This window comes from Rhinoderma darwinii, chromosome 6 (assembly GCF_050947455.1).
Source record: "Rhinoderma darwinii isolate aRhiDar2 chromosome 6, aRhiDar2.hap1, whole genome shotgun sequence".
In the NCBI taxonomy this organism is placed as follows: Eukaryota; Metazoa; Chordata; class Amphibia; order Anura; family Rhinodermatidae; genus Rhinoderma; species Rhinoderma darwinii.
In genome coordinates this window covers 42823717-42839829 of record NC_134692.1, presented here as the reverse complement: position 1 = coordinate 42839829, position 16113 = coordinate 42823717, and the positions used below count along the sequence as shown (strand labels likewise).

The window sequence follows — 16113 nt, the reverse complement described above, 5'->3', positions numbered from 1 at the left end:
TTGGTATTTCCGTTCTGCTCCATCAAAGGAGCAGAACGTCGAAAATACTGGAAGTGCCAGTTCTGTTGTACAACGGACAGAACCGGTGGTCGGCGGAAACCCATTGGCTTTAATGGGATCTGTCGGGGTGTCCATGGTTTTACTGGAAACAATAGAGCTGCATGCTGGGTCTGCGGCAGAGGCCCCTAACGGAGCCTCCAACGCAGATGTAAACATGCTCTTATCTAGGGATTCTTAGACTACATAAAAAAACATTTTGGGATTGAGCCCTACAATTCTAATGGACTGTGGAAATCCTCTCGGCTGTGATTTCTTTGAGCTTCCAGTTTTGTTTTTAGGGGTTTTTTTTGGACAGAGTTGTGTCCCAGAGTACACTGCACTACTAAATATACGATCTCCCACGACTGCAAACAAACCAGTATGTAATCCATGTTCATCCCCTGGTCAGATCTCTTCATGGTGGAACCTATGCAGAAGAGATCCTAAAGCACCCACCTACATACACCCCAACCCCGCTGCAGATCCACTCAATTTAAATATACAAAAGAAATAAACAGAAGACTCATCCAGCAAATGCCCAAACTGGCAAGTGAAATAAATACCGAAGAACCGGAGAGCAATCTAGCTCAATCTTGCTCAGGGCGGCCATGCTAGGTCTGATTTTTACACTCGCCGTCATGTATTTGGAGACAATAAAGGCGCCTTGCAAAATGGAGTAGGAGTTCAGCTGACCCCTTTCTCAGAAGAATAATGCTGCTCGTGACCTGGTAGTATAAAGCAGGGTCTAAGGAGGAGTCGTCTCCCCAACACTTGACATGCTCCAATTTCCTAACATAATCTCTGTTACAATTCGGTCAGTAAGCACATCTTTTGAGGCCAGTGACTGCAGGGAAGGCGCGCGTCTCTTCTATAGACAGATTTAAACTATAAATTAAGAGATACATTGAGATGTCTTTACCTACCCCATCCCTATATCCCTCACCCCCAGCATTGAGGCTATATACGACATATAAATGATAAGTTCTATCCTGAGCAAAGTCCCAATTATAAATTACGTTTTTTTAGTTCCCTGCTAAAATCCCTTTGTTTCTTGATAGTTCCCAAAACAGATTAAGAGAGCGCAGAGAAGGAGAATAGTATTTGATGTCTTTCCCATTAAACGGATCAACTACATAAAATATGCTTCAAAGCAACGAGTATCCAGAATAAATCCCCCATGAGGCTAGAATAAAGGCCCAAACTGTATATACAGTAAGCAACCAGCCTGCCATGGCACTACCAATGCAATCACCATGGCTCTGAGGCTGGTTGGTTTTAGTGATATAATCTATCCAGGTACATCGTCAAAAATATGGAGTTTCTGCTTGAAAGTTTTTGCAAAATAAATAAATAAAAATTTCCCAAAAGAAACATAAACCAGTGACCCCTTATTATGAACTACAGTCTTTAAAGTTTTAAGAAATTCAATCGTACCATTATAAATGACTTTTCTTTCAATATAATTTGCATGTGTAGGGAGAAATACTCATGCAAGTGAGATAAATGTTTAAGAAATACCTTTAGATGTAGTGGTATATTTATATCATAGGCAGAGATAAGATGGGAGAGGCAGTAATGGGGCTGGGGGCGGTAAGGTACCACAAATAAAAGACATTAAAAGACAGTAAGAGCCACGAAAAAAAGACGGGAAAAGAAGGAAACCAGAGACCAGGAGAATAGAATGGAAAAAAAAAAAAAAGAAAAAGAGAGAGATAACGGAGACAAACTCATTGATGGAAGATGGTAAAATCCTCTCCCATGATATGGCAGTGAATCGGCGAGTTCTTCAATTGTTACTAGAATTGGAGCACCATAGACTTTGTAGTATAGTTCGTGATCAGCCGTAGATTGTTTAATTTTAATTGGTAACTTATTGGCTTTGCATGCTTATATATTCATGTTCTTATGTTTTTTTTAGTGTATTGCGGTTTGTATGTTCTTTTTATGTGATGTTGTAACACAATAGCTTCCCATTGGGGATGAATACGGTGTTTCTATTCTATGACAGACCTCATAGATGTATGGCAAAGGAGCTTTCCAGCAGTAATGTATTGATAAAATGACATGGGTCATGCCTATAAAGCTCACAAACCGTCTGTCACATCAATCTACTTCGCATCACCATAAACTACCTACATGATCGTGTCATCATATGATCCTGGGACACGTAAACACACAATGATATTAATATGTCATATTCCCTGCCATTCTTCATAGACTTTCAATGGCAAGATACAGGGTATTTGGTACAATTCCCAAAGACACTATGTAACATTAGACAAATGATGCTACTAAATGACACAAAATCTATCAGGCAACACTAGGTAGGGAGTGGAATGGAAGTAACCCAAACTAGGAGATGCAAAGGAAACAGAGAGATGAAGAAACACAGAAAGAGGAGTCAACTCTACGTCAGATATCTCAGCCGCCTCTCTGTCTCCTCAGCCCGTAGGGAATGAATATTTACCTGCATCCATATCTGTAAAGAACCAATGGGACAAGCAGTGAGGGAAAGAAGGAACTTAGACAGTCAAAGACCAGCCAAGGATGCACATATTATACAAGACACAGAGGCAGAAAGCGGCCGTGTCCCTCACACATGACAAAGAAAGCAACAGGGAGAAAACGCCAAAAAATAGCTAGAAATCAGTCTTATCAGAATGGTGTTCTGTTCATGGCAGGTGTCGACGCTCTGAACATGCTGGATACATGACATGTTGCTACTACAACTTTCCTGAAGTTGCTTGGATTGACTTGGCCAACGTCCCCCGTCATCTTTCTAAGAATATAGCTTCATTTTAATGATTTGTGCTGCTATTGCAAAGTTCTTAAAAGCTTCAGGCCCAACCCAATTATCTCCCAAATGTAATGTCCCATAATAAAATCAGGTGCGAAGACTATATAAGTCAACAGGAACGCCTAGATGTACATTACCACTATTCAATTATGTCTAAGTACATCTACCTGCCATATAATCCAGACGGCTGCCATGGCCATAGCTGCACATTGATATATTCTAATGTCATATAAACTGTATAGGCCAAGGGTAATGTGGGCCTCCAATGACTCTCGATTCTGCATGGTGTCATTTTTACACAGTCTTATTAAGAGTGACAGGAGGCATTATTTCCACTTACCTTCGGGGGACTCCTCTTGCACATAAGTACCCGTGAGATACCGATGTACCAATGCTGACTTCCCACTTGCTAGATTTCCCACAATGCCCTGAAAGAATAAACATTCATAAGGAAATAACCAGTTTGCCACAAGATTAATGAAAAGTAACTTGACATATAAGCAAGACTAAAAGGGATTTCCCATTAGAAGTGATTTCACCAGGACCCCTAACTGCTTGCAATTCATTTGAATGGGCCTGAGCTACAAAACCAAACACAGAACATGGACAAGAGTGTTCCGGTTTCTGGAAAAAAACAGCACTGTTTTTGTAATCTGATACAACCCCTTTAAAATGAATGTCCAAGTGTCAACAGAATGTTTTTGTTTTTTTTGTATCTAAATAGGATCCAAATTTCTCTGCTGATTAATATATATAGATTATCTTTAGAGCAGTCAGATCTGTTTTTCTGATCCAGAGCTCCAAATCTCCTGCACAGACGCAGTTAAATTATGCATTTCTGTATGCCTGCGTCCACCACTAATCTGAACCTAAAGGGTAAGTAAAACTTTTAAAAAACCTTTGACATCCTTGTCTATACTTGTTTCCCTTTCTTCCCTCCCTTACTCCCCCCCCCCCCCCCCGTTGTTCTCATTTGAATACCTTTATTGTCCCTGATTGTACTATTTTGTCCTTTTATAAGTGTACAAATTTTGTCTTTTTGTAAATTGCTGGACTTCTTTGTTAAATATTAAAAATTAATGATTTAAAAAAAACAAAAAACCTTTGACATTTCAGAAGGTTTGATCGGTGGGGGTCCGAGCACTGAGACCCACACTGATCGCTAAAACAAAGAGGCAGTAGCGCTCGTGTGAGCGCTGTGCTGCTTCTCTTCTGATAGACTTTTTTCGGAAAGCCGAGTGAGCAGTGCACGGACTCATAGACTTTCTATTAAGCCTGCCTGAGTGAAGCCGCTCAGAAACTAATTGGCACAGCGGTCCGAGCACTTCTGCCGCTTCGTTTTAGCGATTGGTGGGGTTCTTAGTGCTCGGACCCAACCAATTCAAACTTCTGACATGTCATGATGATATGTCAAAAGTTTTTTAAAAGTTTAGTTACACTTGAGCGTTTACTGCATACTATTTATACGTAAATAGTATGCCGTACGTTTACCCTGGTCTATAGGCAGAATTTTATCATTTAACTCTCTGTCTATGCAAAGGATTTACAGCTCGGCACCAGAAATACGCACCTACGACCACTCGAAAAATACATTGAAAAAATCAGCGCAGAATTTTGGATCTAAAAACCAAATTGTGTTAAAAGGAGGGCATTTAAGGGTCCTGGAGCAGAATATCGGGATCCATTCCCTAACGGTCACAACCCTTTGTGTGCAAAATCTGAACTTTTTCCCACTTAAGAAAATGCAGTCGATGGAATGCAGCTTTGATCACAGCAAAATCTTTTCATGTATGAGTTTTTAAAGTGTATTCCCAGAATCAACAATTATCACCTATCCACAGAATAGGTGACAATGGTCTGATCGCTGGCGGCACACGGCTCGTATCCCCACCTATAGAGAGTACAGAAGTCCCTAAACCCCCGTTCCTCCTAACTACTTAACCGCAATGAGGAGTACATTGAATGGAGAGGCAGACGAGCATGCGCGCTTCTGCTCCATAGAAAGTCTAAAGAATGACAGAAACTGCCGAGTATAGCACTTGGCAGTTTCCGTCAATCACATAGACACTGAATGGAGCGGTGGGAACATGCTTGACCACCGCTCCATTCAAGCTCCTCCTCACTGCGGGGGGATGCAAGAGCGGTTCTTGACCCTTGTTCTCACGATCAGTGGGGGTCTCCAGCGATCAGACAATTATCACCTATGATGTGGATAAGTGATAATTGTTTATTCTGGTAATATCCCTTTAATGTTCTTATATTGGAAGACAAATTTGACTGTGGTCAAATCTTTGTCTATGGGCTTAGTCTAGAATGTTGTTCCATCAGCAACAATCGAGGCTCAAGAAAATAAGACTTTCAGATGAAGAATAGGAAAAAGAGAATCAGGAGACAAGACTAGATATTATCTGTATTACTGATTTAACTTCTTACAGCAGGCACGGTCATTCTGTAGCCTACACGTGTACAGTCCGACAATTACCTAAATCAGTATCTGCAACCATCTGCCCTCCAGGTGCTATGAAGCCACAGGATGCAGACCATTGCCCTAAAGTGTTACTCAAATCACTGATGCATGTGGGACTTTCCCAGTGAAATACTCAGCCCACTATATGTCTGCCTCACAGGCAACAATAAAGTAGCATCCATATTCCCGCTGTGTGAATGCCTGGATACACAGTCACACAAATCCTCTAGCAAGCCTGGGAACTACAGCTATCTAGCCATACTTTCCATAGATGCACATGAATACAGCTTTTTTCCTGGATCCTGGATTAGGTGATTGGCTCGGGGATCTTAAATAATTCTCTCCAGCTTTCCAATATAATGAAATAACCACTGTGCAGGAGTGAGAATATGTAATTATTTACAGATGGAACGTAACTAGAGATTGCAGAAATAAAATTTAATGCAATAAAAGTAGGTTGACAAATATTGCACAACTTGATGAAACTATTAAAGTCAATCCATTGCGCTTCAATTTCAATCCAACATAAAAAATTAGATAAGGGAAGAGAGACACAGATGCTGCACCTACAAGGCTTTGGAGAGGGAAGGGTGGTGCAGGAGCAGTGAGAAAGGCTTTGGAGAGGGAAGGTGGGTGCAGGAGCAGTGAGAAAGACACAGACGTGCTGCAGCTTCCTGGTGTTACAGGTCGCTCCCCCCAGTGATAGATTTTTATATATATAATAGCTAGAAATAGGAGAGCTTCTCTATGTGTGCGGTGTATGGCAGACATGATAGCGGCTAGGCTGCACCCACTAGCTGAAAATTAGAGATAGGGCCTGCAGAGGGGAAAACCACTAAAAAATAAAATGCAGAATACAAAGTCCTATTGGCCAGTACTGTTATTCCTCATGTACACACGTGACAGCTTATTCTGAAAAGTCACCTGAAAAGTTAGGTACGCTTTAGAATACCGCTATGGCACCGTCTTATTTTGCAAAGGGACAAAGGATCAGACAGTAAAACCCAACATACCAGATTCCCCCGACATTTGCTGTCGGAAACAGTCGGGAGCTCCCCATACAAGTAAGATTGATGGTCGAACCCGACAAAATTGGCTGGTTTTGCCAACTTGTATTTCATGTGGCCAGCTGAAGAGGCAACACTACATGCAAACATTACATTTCATATTGATACAGCAAACATATATCAAATTATTTACTACTTACCACTTTGAGCTCTGGTACAGCTCGGCTTAGTGTCCATTCCTGACTATTTACAAAGGCATCTGCAAAATAAAACATACATACCCCATTAGGAGAGCTGAACATGGATATAAAACGTCAACATAAAAATGCTTTGCTAAATCAAATTAATAGAACCCCCTCCAGCTACAAGAAAGGGGAGCACTGGGTGCATTCTTGCACGTCAATACCCTGTCTTTGTTCCACTTTTTTACATAGGGGTCGGTGTTGCTTTACCATAATCCTAAGTGGCATTTATAAAAATATGCAATAACTCAAAAACCTTAGGAAAAACAATTCTCTAATCATGAACTTAAAGGTGAACGATAAATTATGCAGAATATTAAATAAGAGATGTTAGACCCAAGGCTTTACTGGTGAACGTTTAACCCCGTAATTAACTCTTCTCATTCTCACAACTGCATTTAAAAGGGCAGAAGATTGCAGAAGATTATAGTAGCCGAATAGTCGGCAACCTGACTGTGTAAGATGCTGGTAGAATAATTAGCCGGTTACCCACAACGCTGCTCATGTATCCGCTCTCCAAAAACTGATCACCCTGGCCAATTTGCGCGGATAAAAGAAATATTCCCTCAAGCCTCATTCCACTCACACCCACTAGGAAGAGATGAGTAAAGCAACGTCTGTCAGGACACAAATCCACAGCTGGAGCAGCCATAGACTTTTGTAATACACCCAGCCTGTCCAAGATTCAAGTTATTCTCCTTACTGGCTGCAATGTCGATCTCGTATTATCCAACTCGGCAACAAACTCTTAACAAAACACTGCTGGCGCTTTCATTACACTGCAAGTTCTACATCTGTACTTCCCAAACTAAAACATTACAGGAACAAGTTGCCTAAATTAGACGTGATGAGTAAACACTTTGAATCCAAATGCTAGGTCAGGATTTTGTGTGTTTGCTTTCAAGGTGCATTTTGCTAAGATGTGGGCACAGTTCTGTGGCCAATTTTTATTGGGATGAGAACAAAACTAAAAATCAATGACACCACAAAATGCGAACAGCATTGGCAGCAATACTTCAAGAAGTAATTGTGCTAATGCCAGCCAGGCAATGACATAAGACATCAATTTTAGGCTATGTTCACACGGGGTATTTTGCCGAGTTTTTTGACGCGGAAGCCGCGTCGCAAAACTCGGCAAAAACGGCCCGAGAACGCCTCCCATTGATTTCAATGGGAGGCGTCGGCGTCTTTTTCCCGCGAGCAGTAAAACTGCCTCGCGGGAAAAAGAAGCGACATGCCCTATCTTCGGGCGCTTCCGCCTCTGACCTCCCATTGACTTCCATGGGAGGCAGGAGAAAGCGTATTTCTCGCTGTTTTATGCCCGCGGCGCTCAATGGCCGCGGGCGAAAAACGGCGCGATAATCGCCGCGAAAATCGGCGTGCAGGGAGAGGAATATCTGCCTCAAAGTTCCAAACGGAATTTTGAGGCAGATATTCCTCCCCCAAAATACTCCGTGTGAACATAGCCTAAGAATGACTTGTTCTAAATAATCCTAAAGATTGGATCTGATTATTATCTGAACTGCATAAAGATACATGGACGTGTTGCCAAATTTGATGCGGAAAAACTGCAGAGTTTAACTTTTGATGCGGAAACAGGTGCGGTTTTTATGCTGCGGATTTTGGTGCAGTTTTTTATAAAGTTGTCAGGTACAATTCTGAGACGGAAATGAAGATAAATTGGATGCTGCAGATTTAAAAATACGCACCACAAGCCAATTTATGTGCGGAAAATGTGTAGAGGAGTTTACTTGAAATCTCACTTACTTTGCTGGGACAGTATTACGTTGCAGATTTACCACGGTAAAATCTGCACGTCATTTGCATCGTGTGAATGTGGCCAAAAAGTGGGTCCAGACACGGAAGGATAGAAAAATCTGCGGATTTGCAGTGGATTTCACCATATGCATTGAAAAGAGTGAAATTCATGGTAAACAAAATATCTGTGGTCTTTCCGCAGCAATATGAAAATCTGCTGAATGCTTATATTTGCGTACTGGAATTTTTTTTTTTTTTAAACCCATCCACATGTATTGTACTTTAAATTGCCACATCTAAACATACCACTAAAAAAAACTATTGATTTTACGATATGTACAGTAAAATTCTTTGGATGCTCAATTCTGAGAAATTTCAGATTATTGAATGCTAATAGAAACGAATATTAAAATGACTGTGCTTTCATAGGACTATCCGTATTTCTGGATTATCAATGCCGGATTATGGTAATTTCACAGTAAATGGTAATTGCAGTAGGATCCCCATTATCAAGGACAGACCTTCAATTAGGATAACATTTTACTGTTTCAACGGCAGAAAAATATTTTTGCATGTAAATAGCTCCCACCAGCCACCATATAATGAATTGCAAGGTGTAAACGTGGTTCTGCTCTGTAATAAAAACTAGCAGTACGCTTGACAGGTTCTTACAAAATCAAGTACAAACTCTTGAGAAATTGGTGCAGGTGTCAAAACAGCTTTATATGAAACAAAGTTTCAGACTTGTATACTTGTGTCATTCAGCCAGTTTCATGTGTTCTTTTTGATCACTACCATTATTACATTTCCTGGTGGCAGTAAGAGCAAGGAATACTCTCATCCTGTGTTCAAAGAGTAGGGTGGGGAGTGGGGTTTTTACAAATTCAGTCTTCTTCTGCAGATCACTCGCTTTCTCCTCCCACCCCCAGGTCAGGCGGCTCTGAATCTTGTTCTGCATGGCCGTGATATGATGTCACTATAACACTCATTAAGCATCTAAAGAAGAACGTATTAATGCAGCAAAGACATTCAGCTTTCTACCCTTCAGTCAGATATTCAGATCTCACATGAAGAAAGTGTAGACAATATTAGGTGTTGTTGTAAACATGTGTGGCTATGCAATAACGGAGGGGTCCACAACATTGTCAATGACCATCCTGTGCTAGAGAGATGGGGCAAACACGGGGAATCAAGAGCGGATAGAAGGAACCAATGCACCAAAACTAAGACCCCACCATTTCCTCATCACCAAGCACAGACAGCGTAAAAAATGTCCCCCCCAAGAGACAAACGAACAGTCTACTATACCACGGTAGGAAGGGTTAAAGCTAGACAATCATTTCAGACTAGGGAAAAAGCAAAATAGGCAGAAGGAAGATTTAAAAAAAACCTTCCCTTTGATCCAGACTCCTCCTTTTAGATCAGCACTGAACAGTAGAAGTATAGACTAATTATAAAACATCAATCAGGTATGCCATGCTCCTACCAATGCCCTGGGAGTGTAGAAATAACACTCAATGATAGAGCAGCACTAGTCCTCACACTCCCCGATCTGCACTCTGCTAAGTCCTGGAGGGGTGGGAAGGTGGGTTATATACTTGCCTAGAAATGTAGGATATATAGGCGAATACTATGTACCCATCCTGTCAACATATACAATCCCTGCATTACTACAAACTCATAGACCTCTGAGTGACCACCTTTCATTGCACCTATGCCCGTCATATATAATATAAATGCAGCGGTCATCAGGACCAAAGTACAGTTCAGATCATCGCCAACAGTATTAAATCATTCTCCCTAGAATTTACCATAAGTGATGTCTACATGTTAGAAGTCCCAGGGCTCAGGGTACTTTAGACCATCTGGCATTTGGTGGCTATGATAAGCGTCAAATCTCAGAACAACCAATCGTGTATTAATGTTTTTTGATAGTACAGGGTTAAAGAGGCTCTGTCACCAGATTATAAGTGCCCTATCTTGTACATAATGTGATCGGTGCTGTAATGTAGATTACAGCAGTGTTTTTTATTTAGAAAAACTATAATTTTTGACGGAGTTAGGACCTATTTTAGCTTTATGCTAATGACTTTCTTAATAGACAACTGGGCGTGTTTTACTTTTTGACCAAGTGTGCGTTGTGGAGAGAAGTGTATGACGCTGGCCAATCAGTGACCAATCAGCGTCATACACTTCTCCCCATTCATTTACTCTGCACATAGTGATCTTACTAGATCACTATGTGCAGTCACTTACTCACATATTAACGTTACTGAAGTGTCCTGACATTGAATAGACATCACTACCAGCGAGGACGTGATGTCTATTCAGAATCCTGACACTTCGGTAACGTTTGTGTGAGATTTACAGCACAGCAAGAGTAATTTCGTTTTAAATGACAGTTTACAGCGTAATCTCGTGAGATAATGCTTGTCTTGCTGAAATCTCACACAAACGTTACCGAAGCGTCAGGATTCTGAATAGACATCACATCCTGGCTGGTAGTGATGTCTATTCACGGTCAGGACACTTCAGTAACGTTAATACGTAAGTGACTCCACATAGTGATCTAGCAAGATCACTATGTGCTGTGTAAATGAATGGAGAGAAGTACTGTATGACGCAATTGGTCAGCGTCATACACTTCTCTCCCCAACGCCCACTTTGTCAAAAAGTAAAACACGCCAAGTTGTCCATTAAGAAACTCATTAACATAAAGCTAATATAGGTCATAACTGTCAAAAATGATCGTTTTTCTAAATAAAAAACACTGATGTAATCTACATTACAGCGCCGATCACATCATGTACAATATAGGCCACTTATAATGTGGTTACAGAGCCTCTGTAAGGCTCTTTTACACGGGCCAATGATTGGGGAAATGAGCGTTTGTATGAAGGCTCATTCCTGATTATTGGCTGATCGGCTCGTTTTTGCAGAAGAAAATATCATCATTGTCGGCAGCATATCCCCCTTGTGTAAACATGGAGATGTGCTGCCAACATTATGGAAATGTATGAGGACGAGTGATCTGAGTAACAAGCGGTCGTCCCTATACATAACCAATCACTGCCTCGTTGATCAGCGCTGATTCGCGGCCCATATCGGGCTGTGTAATAGGACCTTTACACTCGAGAATCTACCAGCAAACACTGGCAAGGACTACACTTCCTTTTCATCTCCTATTCCTTTCTTAACACTATGGGGAGGATTTAATAAACAATCTACGAAAGTTTTCTGGCAGAGAAAAGTTGCATTTTATGCAAATACTTGCATTTTGTGCAAAAACTGCCTTTTTCAGTTTAGCACCGCTAACAGCACTTTTAATAAAAAGTTTGCGGGGCTTAGAGGAAGGGATCAGACGGGACACCCACAGCCCGACACATTTACTATAATTTATGCCAGAAACTGTATGAAACGCCAGTCTAAGGCCTCATGCACACGGACATAGTCGTGTGCACGGCCCGTGATTACAGGCACGGACAAGATGTGCATTGACTTTTAGCAGCCCGGAAATCAAATGCGGGCCGTAAAAATGACTTGTCCTTTTTTTTGCGCTCCTGGCCAATGCACGGACCGTGGAAACCACTGTCGTGTTCATGGGCCCATAGAAATGAATGGGTCTGAAATTCATCCGCATTTTTGCAGATAAATTGCGGACGCAAAAACACTGTCGTGTGGCCTTCGTAAATCTGCCCCTATGACGGTTATCCTGCTCCTAAACCAATGAGTGCAGTGAATGAGAACCTCGTATTTGTAGTAATATAGAGACCGCGTCATATTAACTGCTAGGCTGTATTCACAGATTTTGGAGATCCTTACTTCTGTCCATCTTTATTCACCAAGACACAAACAATCCTTTATATTGGGAATATGGACTCTCCTCTATTCTGCAATCCGTTCCTGTCTTTAGTGAAAATTGACAGAAGGGAGAACGATCTCCCAATTGCTTGTGCTTATGGAGCTTCTGGGATACAATTATTTAAATGGCATAGTCATAGCACCAAAAGCTTGGTAAATTGTACCAAAAGCAGCGGTTTGTTTTTTTTGTAAGTAATTTTTTAGAATTGGGAAAAATGTATTCCAAACAGCCAACTACTCTGTAAGGTATCAGTGTTAAAATTAGGAAGCAACTACATAAACATAGACTAGAAAACTAAAAGAAAAAAAAAAGTTTCCAAAAAGTATGATAACCTGCATTAAAAAACAAGACCAAAAATTCCAACACTTTGGATAGAACTAGTTGTAACACACGTGTCCTCTTCTATTTGTATTGCAAATAAAAGATAAGCGCAAGGCCAGCCTAAAGTTGCAGCGGGTGGGTGGATCATGACAGATTACAATCGGAGGCTGCACATACCGGCAGATCCTGGGTAAATACCAAACTTTTAGCCTCATGTTACAGTTGAACAACGACAGAGCAGCGTGACTTACTGGCAGGAAAACATCTGGTGCTCCAGGTCACACGTGGTCAATAAATGGTGTGAATCAGGCTGAGAAAGTAGTGTACATTTTGGCCAGTAGCAATCTTACCAGAGGGGACACAGGAAACAAGGATCAGATCTGTGCTGTTACCAATAAAAAAGTTTCCATGGCAGTTGTTAAATACCTTGTTTTGTTGACACAGAGGTTCCCAATGTGGATACTGGCAGTAAACCGCTTGTTATATAAAAGGCATCTCTGTCACACAAACGTTACCACTTTAATAATAAATCTAAAACTCCTCTCTATCACATGAAAAGCTCGGGCATAAAACCTTATTCACACTTGTGTTGCAATAGCGCTATTTTAGCCTGTCTGAATAGCATAAGTGAAGCATTTTATGCCCTTTAAAAAAAACAAAACAGAAATCCATAACTTCGACAGATAAGAACAGTATAGTATCAGGTATGTCCTTTTAGCTTTAGAGTGAACCTAGACTTACTTAAAGGGGTTGTCCACTACCGGACAACTAATGACCTGCCCATCAAAATGGTCATCAGTATATCATTGGTGTGGGTCTGACACCCTGACCTCGAAGAATTCAGCTGCTTTGGTTGCCTACGGGCACCGGATGTTATCGCACATTATGCGATGTATGGAGCCGGAAGCTGTTGGCTCCGTACATTGCACAGCGGCCGTGCTGCCAAACCACACCACTGCTCTTATTCACTGGAATAGGAGCAGAACTGCAGTACTGCAGCTCGGCCGCTATTCCGTGGCCGGAGCCTACTGCTTCCGGCATGTAAGTCCGGTGCCCAGAGTCAACAAGAACGGCATAACGGTGCTGGGTCTGGGTGTCAGACCCACACCGATGATATACTGATGACCTATCTAGTGGACCATTGGTATTGTTTATCAATATCACAACATTGGCGACATATCTTTTCCTTTCCCTATTTTTGGGCTGTGACATTTCTTGATATTTTTTGCATCGACTAAGATTTATCTGCTGGACTTGAGTCTTGTTTTATTTACACTACTTACTAACTGCGATTGTGTACCTTGTTTATTGTTGACTTCCTTTTTTGATATTCTCTTATATTTATATACATATTTGACATTCTATTGCGGTTTTTAAAAAATGTAAATAAAATATATTTTTTATATATGCAGACTACTTTCATGGTCTCTATGCTCCCATTTGGGTCTTTTTTGGTTGAATATATATTGGGGAGTTGAAACCACCATAACATGTGTTATGGATCTTATATGAGTATTTGCTTAGTGCTGTAGGGGTCGGTCCATGCACACAGCATTGCCTTGGTAAACCTGAATTATGTACAAGTCAAACTGGATTTTTCAGGTATTGGTTGGAATATGGGGAATCCATTTTAAAGGGGTTGTCCAATGACACAAACAAACATTCAACCATCTATTCAAATGTAATTAAGCACTTTACTAATGTATTGTTCGTCTTGTAAATGTACAGTTACCCCATGTTGTCCGCTGGCCCCGTGATGCAGTTTTCTCAAAATCCTCTTTTTTTCCCGCTTACATCACACACACATCCCCATAATGCTGTTCGCCACTGTGTACGGATAGGTCATCGCTGAGTACACCCACAGTGGGCCATCCTTTCTACATGTATAACTGAGCACGTGCCAATCAGCTTGCCAGACGCATGCTCAGGTCAGTGCACACATTGCGCCTGCGCCACAGAGAAGATGGCACACGGAGGTAAAGTGGGCGGATGCCAGGAGGTGTAGGATATTATCACATAAAGGTGTAGAAGGCGACGGGGTCTCTCTCTGCGTTTTGCCGCACAACCTGTTTAGGTGAGCATAACCGTCACTGTTTTAATCTATACTATCACCTTTCGTTGGTGACCTGCACCATGTGGCGCCGTGCATCTTCCTTTTTTCTCTTCTAGTATTTTAGGTGATTGGCCGGATATGGAGAGGGAAGAGACGCCAGCGCTATGACGGTAACGGAAATTGACGCTGACCAGAAATGTACAAGATAAACAAATGGAATCGTTGGATAAGATCATGGGAAGCATTAGAAAAACTTAAAAACAGGGATGTCAGGGTGCCTGTAACGACCTGTAAGCAGTTTTAAAAAAAAAACTTCAGGATAGGCCATCAATAGATGATCGGTCGGGGTCCAACTCCTGGGAACCCTGCCGATCAGCTTTTTTGAAGGGGTGCAGTGCTCATATGAGTGCTGCTTCTCCTTCATTTCTTCTTGCTCACTGTGAATCGTCGACGCGCATTTAGAGGCGATTTACAGGTATTACAGCCTTTTCTCCCATTCACTTCAATGAGAGAAGGTGGCTGCAATACCAGTGAATCGCCGCTACGCGTGTTTTGATGATTCACAGTGCGCAAATAGAAATTAAGAGGATGCAGCACTCGTACGAGCGCTGTACTCCTTCAAAACAGCTGATCGGCTGGGGTACTGGGAGTCGGACACCGACCAATCAGCTATTGATGGCCTATCCCGAGGATAGACCATCAATTTTTACTGGCTGAAAAAGCCCTTTAATCCCAGTAAAAAAAAAATGGATGGCTTCCTTTCTGTATCCATCCCCCGCCTCCATTTTATTTGATCTGTTATATGTCCACTTATTGCATTAACTAGAGTGGCTTCTCATATCTTTGATTATGGAATGTTCAGCGTCCCTGTTATTTGCAGATAGGCACTGAAACTGCAGTATGTAATTCCTTGTTTTTTCTTTCAATAAAAATTAAACATAAATATATATCGTTTTTATCCACTATTCGGATATAAAAACGGATCCGAGTAATGGATTATACAAGTGTGAACTTAGCCTAAGGCACATGGAGGTAAAGTATGGGCCTATAGCAGCCTATAGGGGTCCATGTGCAGGATACCCTCATTATATACATCAGATCTGTATCTCAATCAAGCTCCATCCTGAACATATTTTTATGAGATGGTCAAATGAATACATCTGTATTTAATCAGAAAGGTGTCCGTTAGCCATAGAAATGAATGGGTCTGTAATTACGGGCGATTTTACGGTCATATGAATGGGGACTTAGTAGAGTTAGTAAATGGAAATTTTGCAAATCTGACAATGACAGTAAATGTGCTGCTACAATCAAACTCACATCTCATTAACAAATAGCTCCATATATACATTGACTGTACGGATGGAAACACACACACACACATATATATATATATATATATATATATATATATATATATAAATAAATAAAACAAAAAGAATAATAATTGAAAACTATCAATGGCCATAGAATCCAGATTTCAACCAGCCTACAGATGCATGACCATGGATGAGAGTCAGCAAAAACAATCAATGTTAGCCTGACATTTACCTCATTCAGTGAAATT

At 41.2% G+C, this 16113-nt stretch overlaps 1 protein-coding gene across 7 annotated transcripts in view; it reads right to left on the bottom strand.

The window, feature by feature from the left end:
- AGAP1 (ArfGAP with GTPase domain, ankyrin repeat and PH domain 1) overlaps window positions 1-16113 on the bottom strand; it is a 363380-nt gene that overhangs the window by 158462 nt on the left and 188805 nt on the right. For 4 of the 7 annotated variants that reach the window (XM_075829608.1, XM_075829609.1, XM_075829603.1 and 1 more), the window contains 2 exons: window positions 6511-6569; window positions 3177-3264 (listed from right to left, as the gene is read on the bottom strand). In XM_075829608.1, coding sequence (XP_075685723.1) covers window positions 3177-3264; window positions 6511-6569 — 147 coding nt within the window. Of the gene's footprint in view, window positions 1-2506; window positions 2519-3176; window positions 3265-6510; window positions 6570-16113 lie in introns of all 7 variants that reach the window. The other 3 variants (XM_075829607.1, XM_075829602.1, XM_075829604.1) reach the window with 1 other exon arrangement.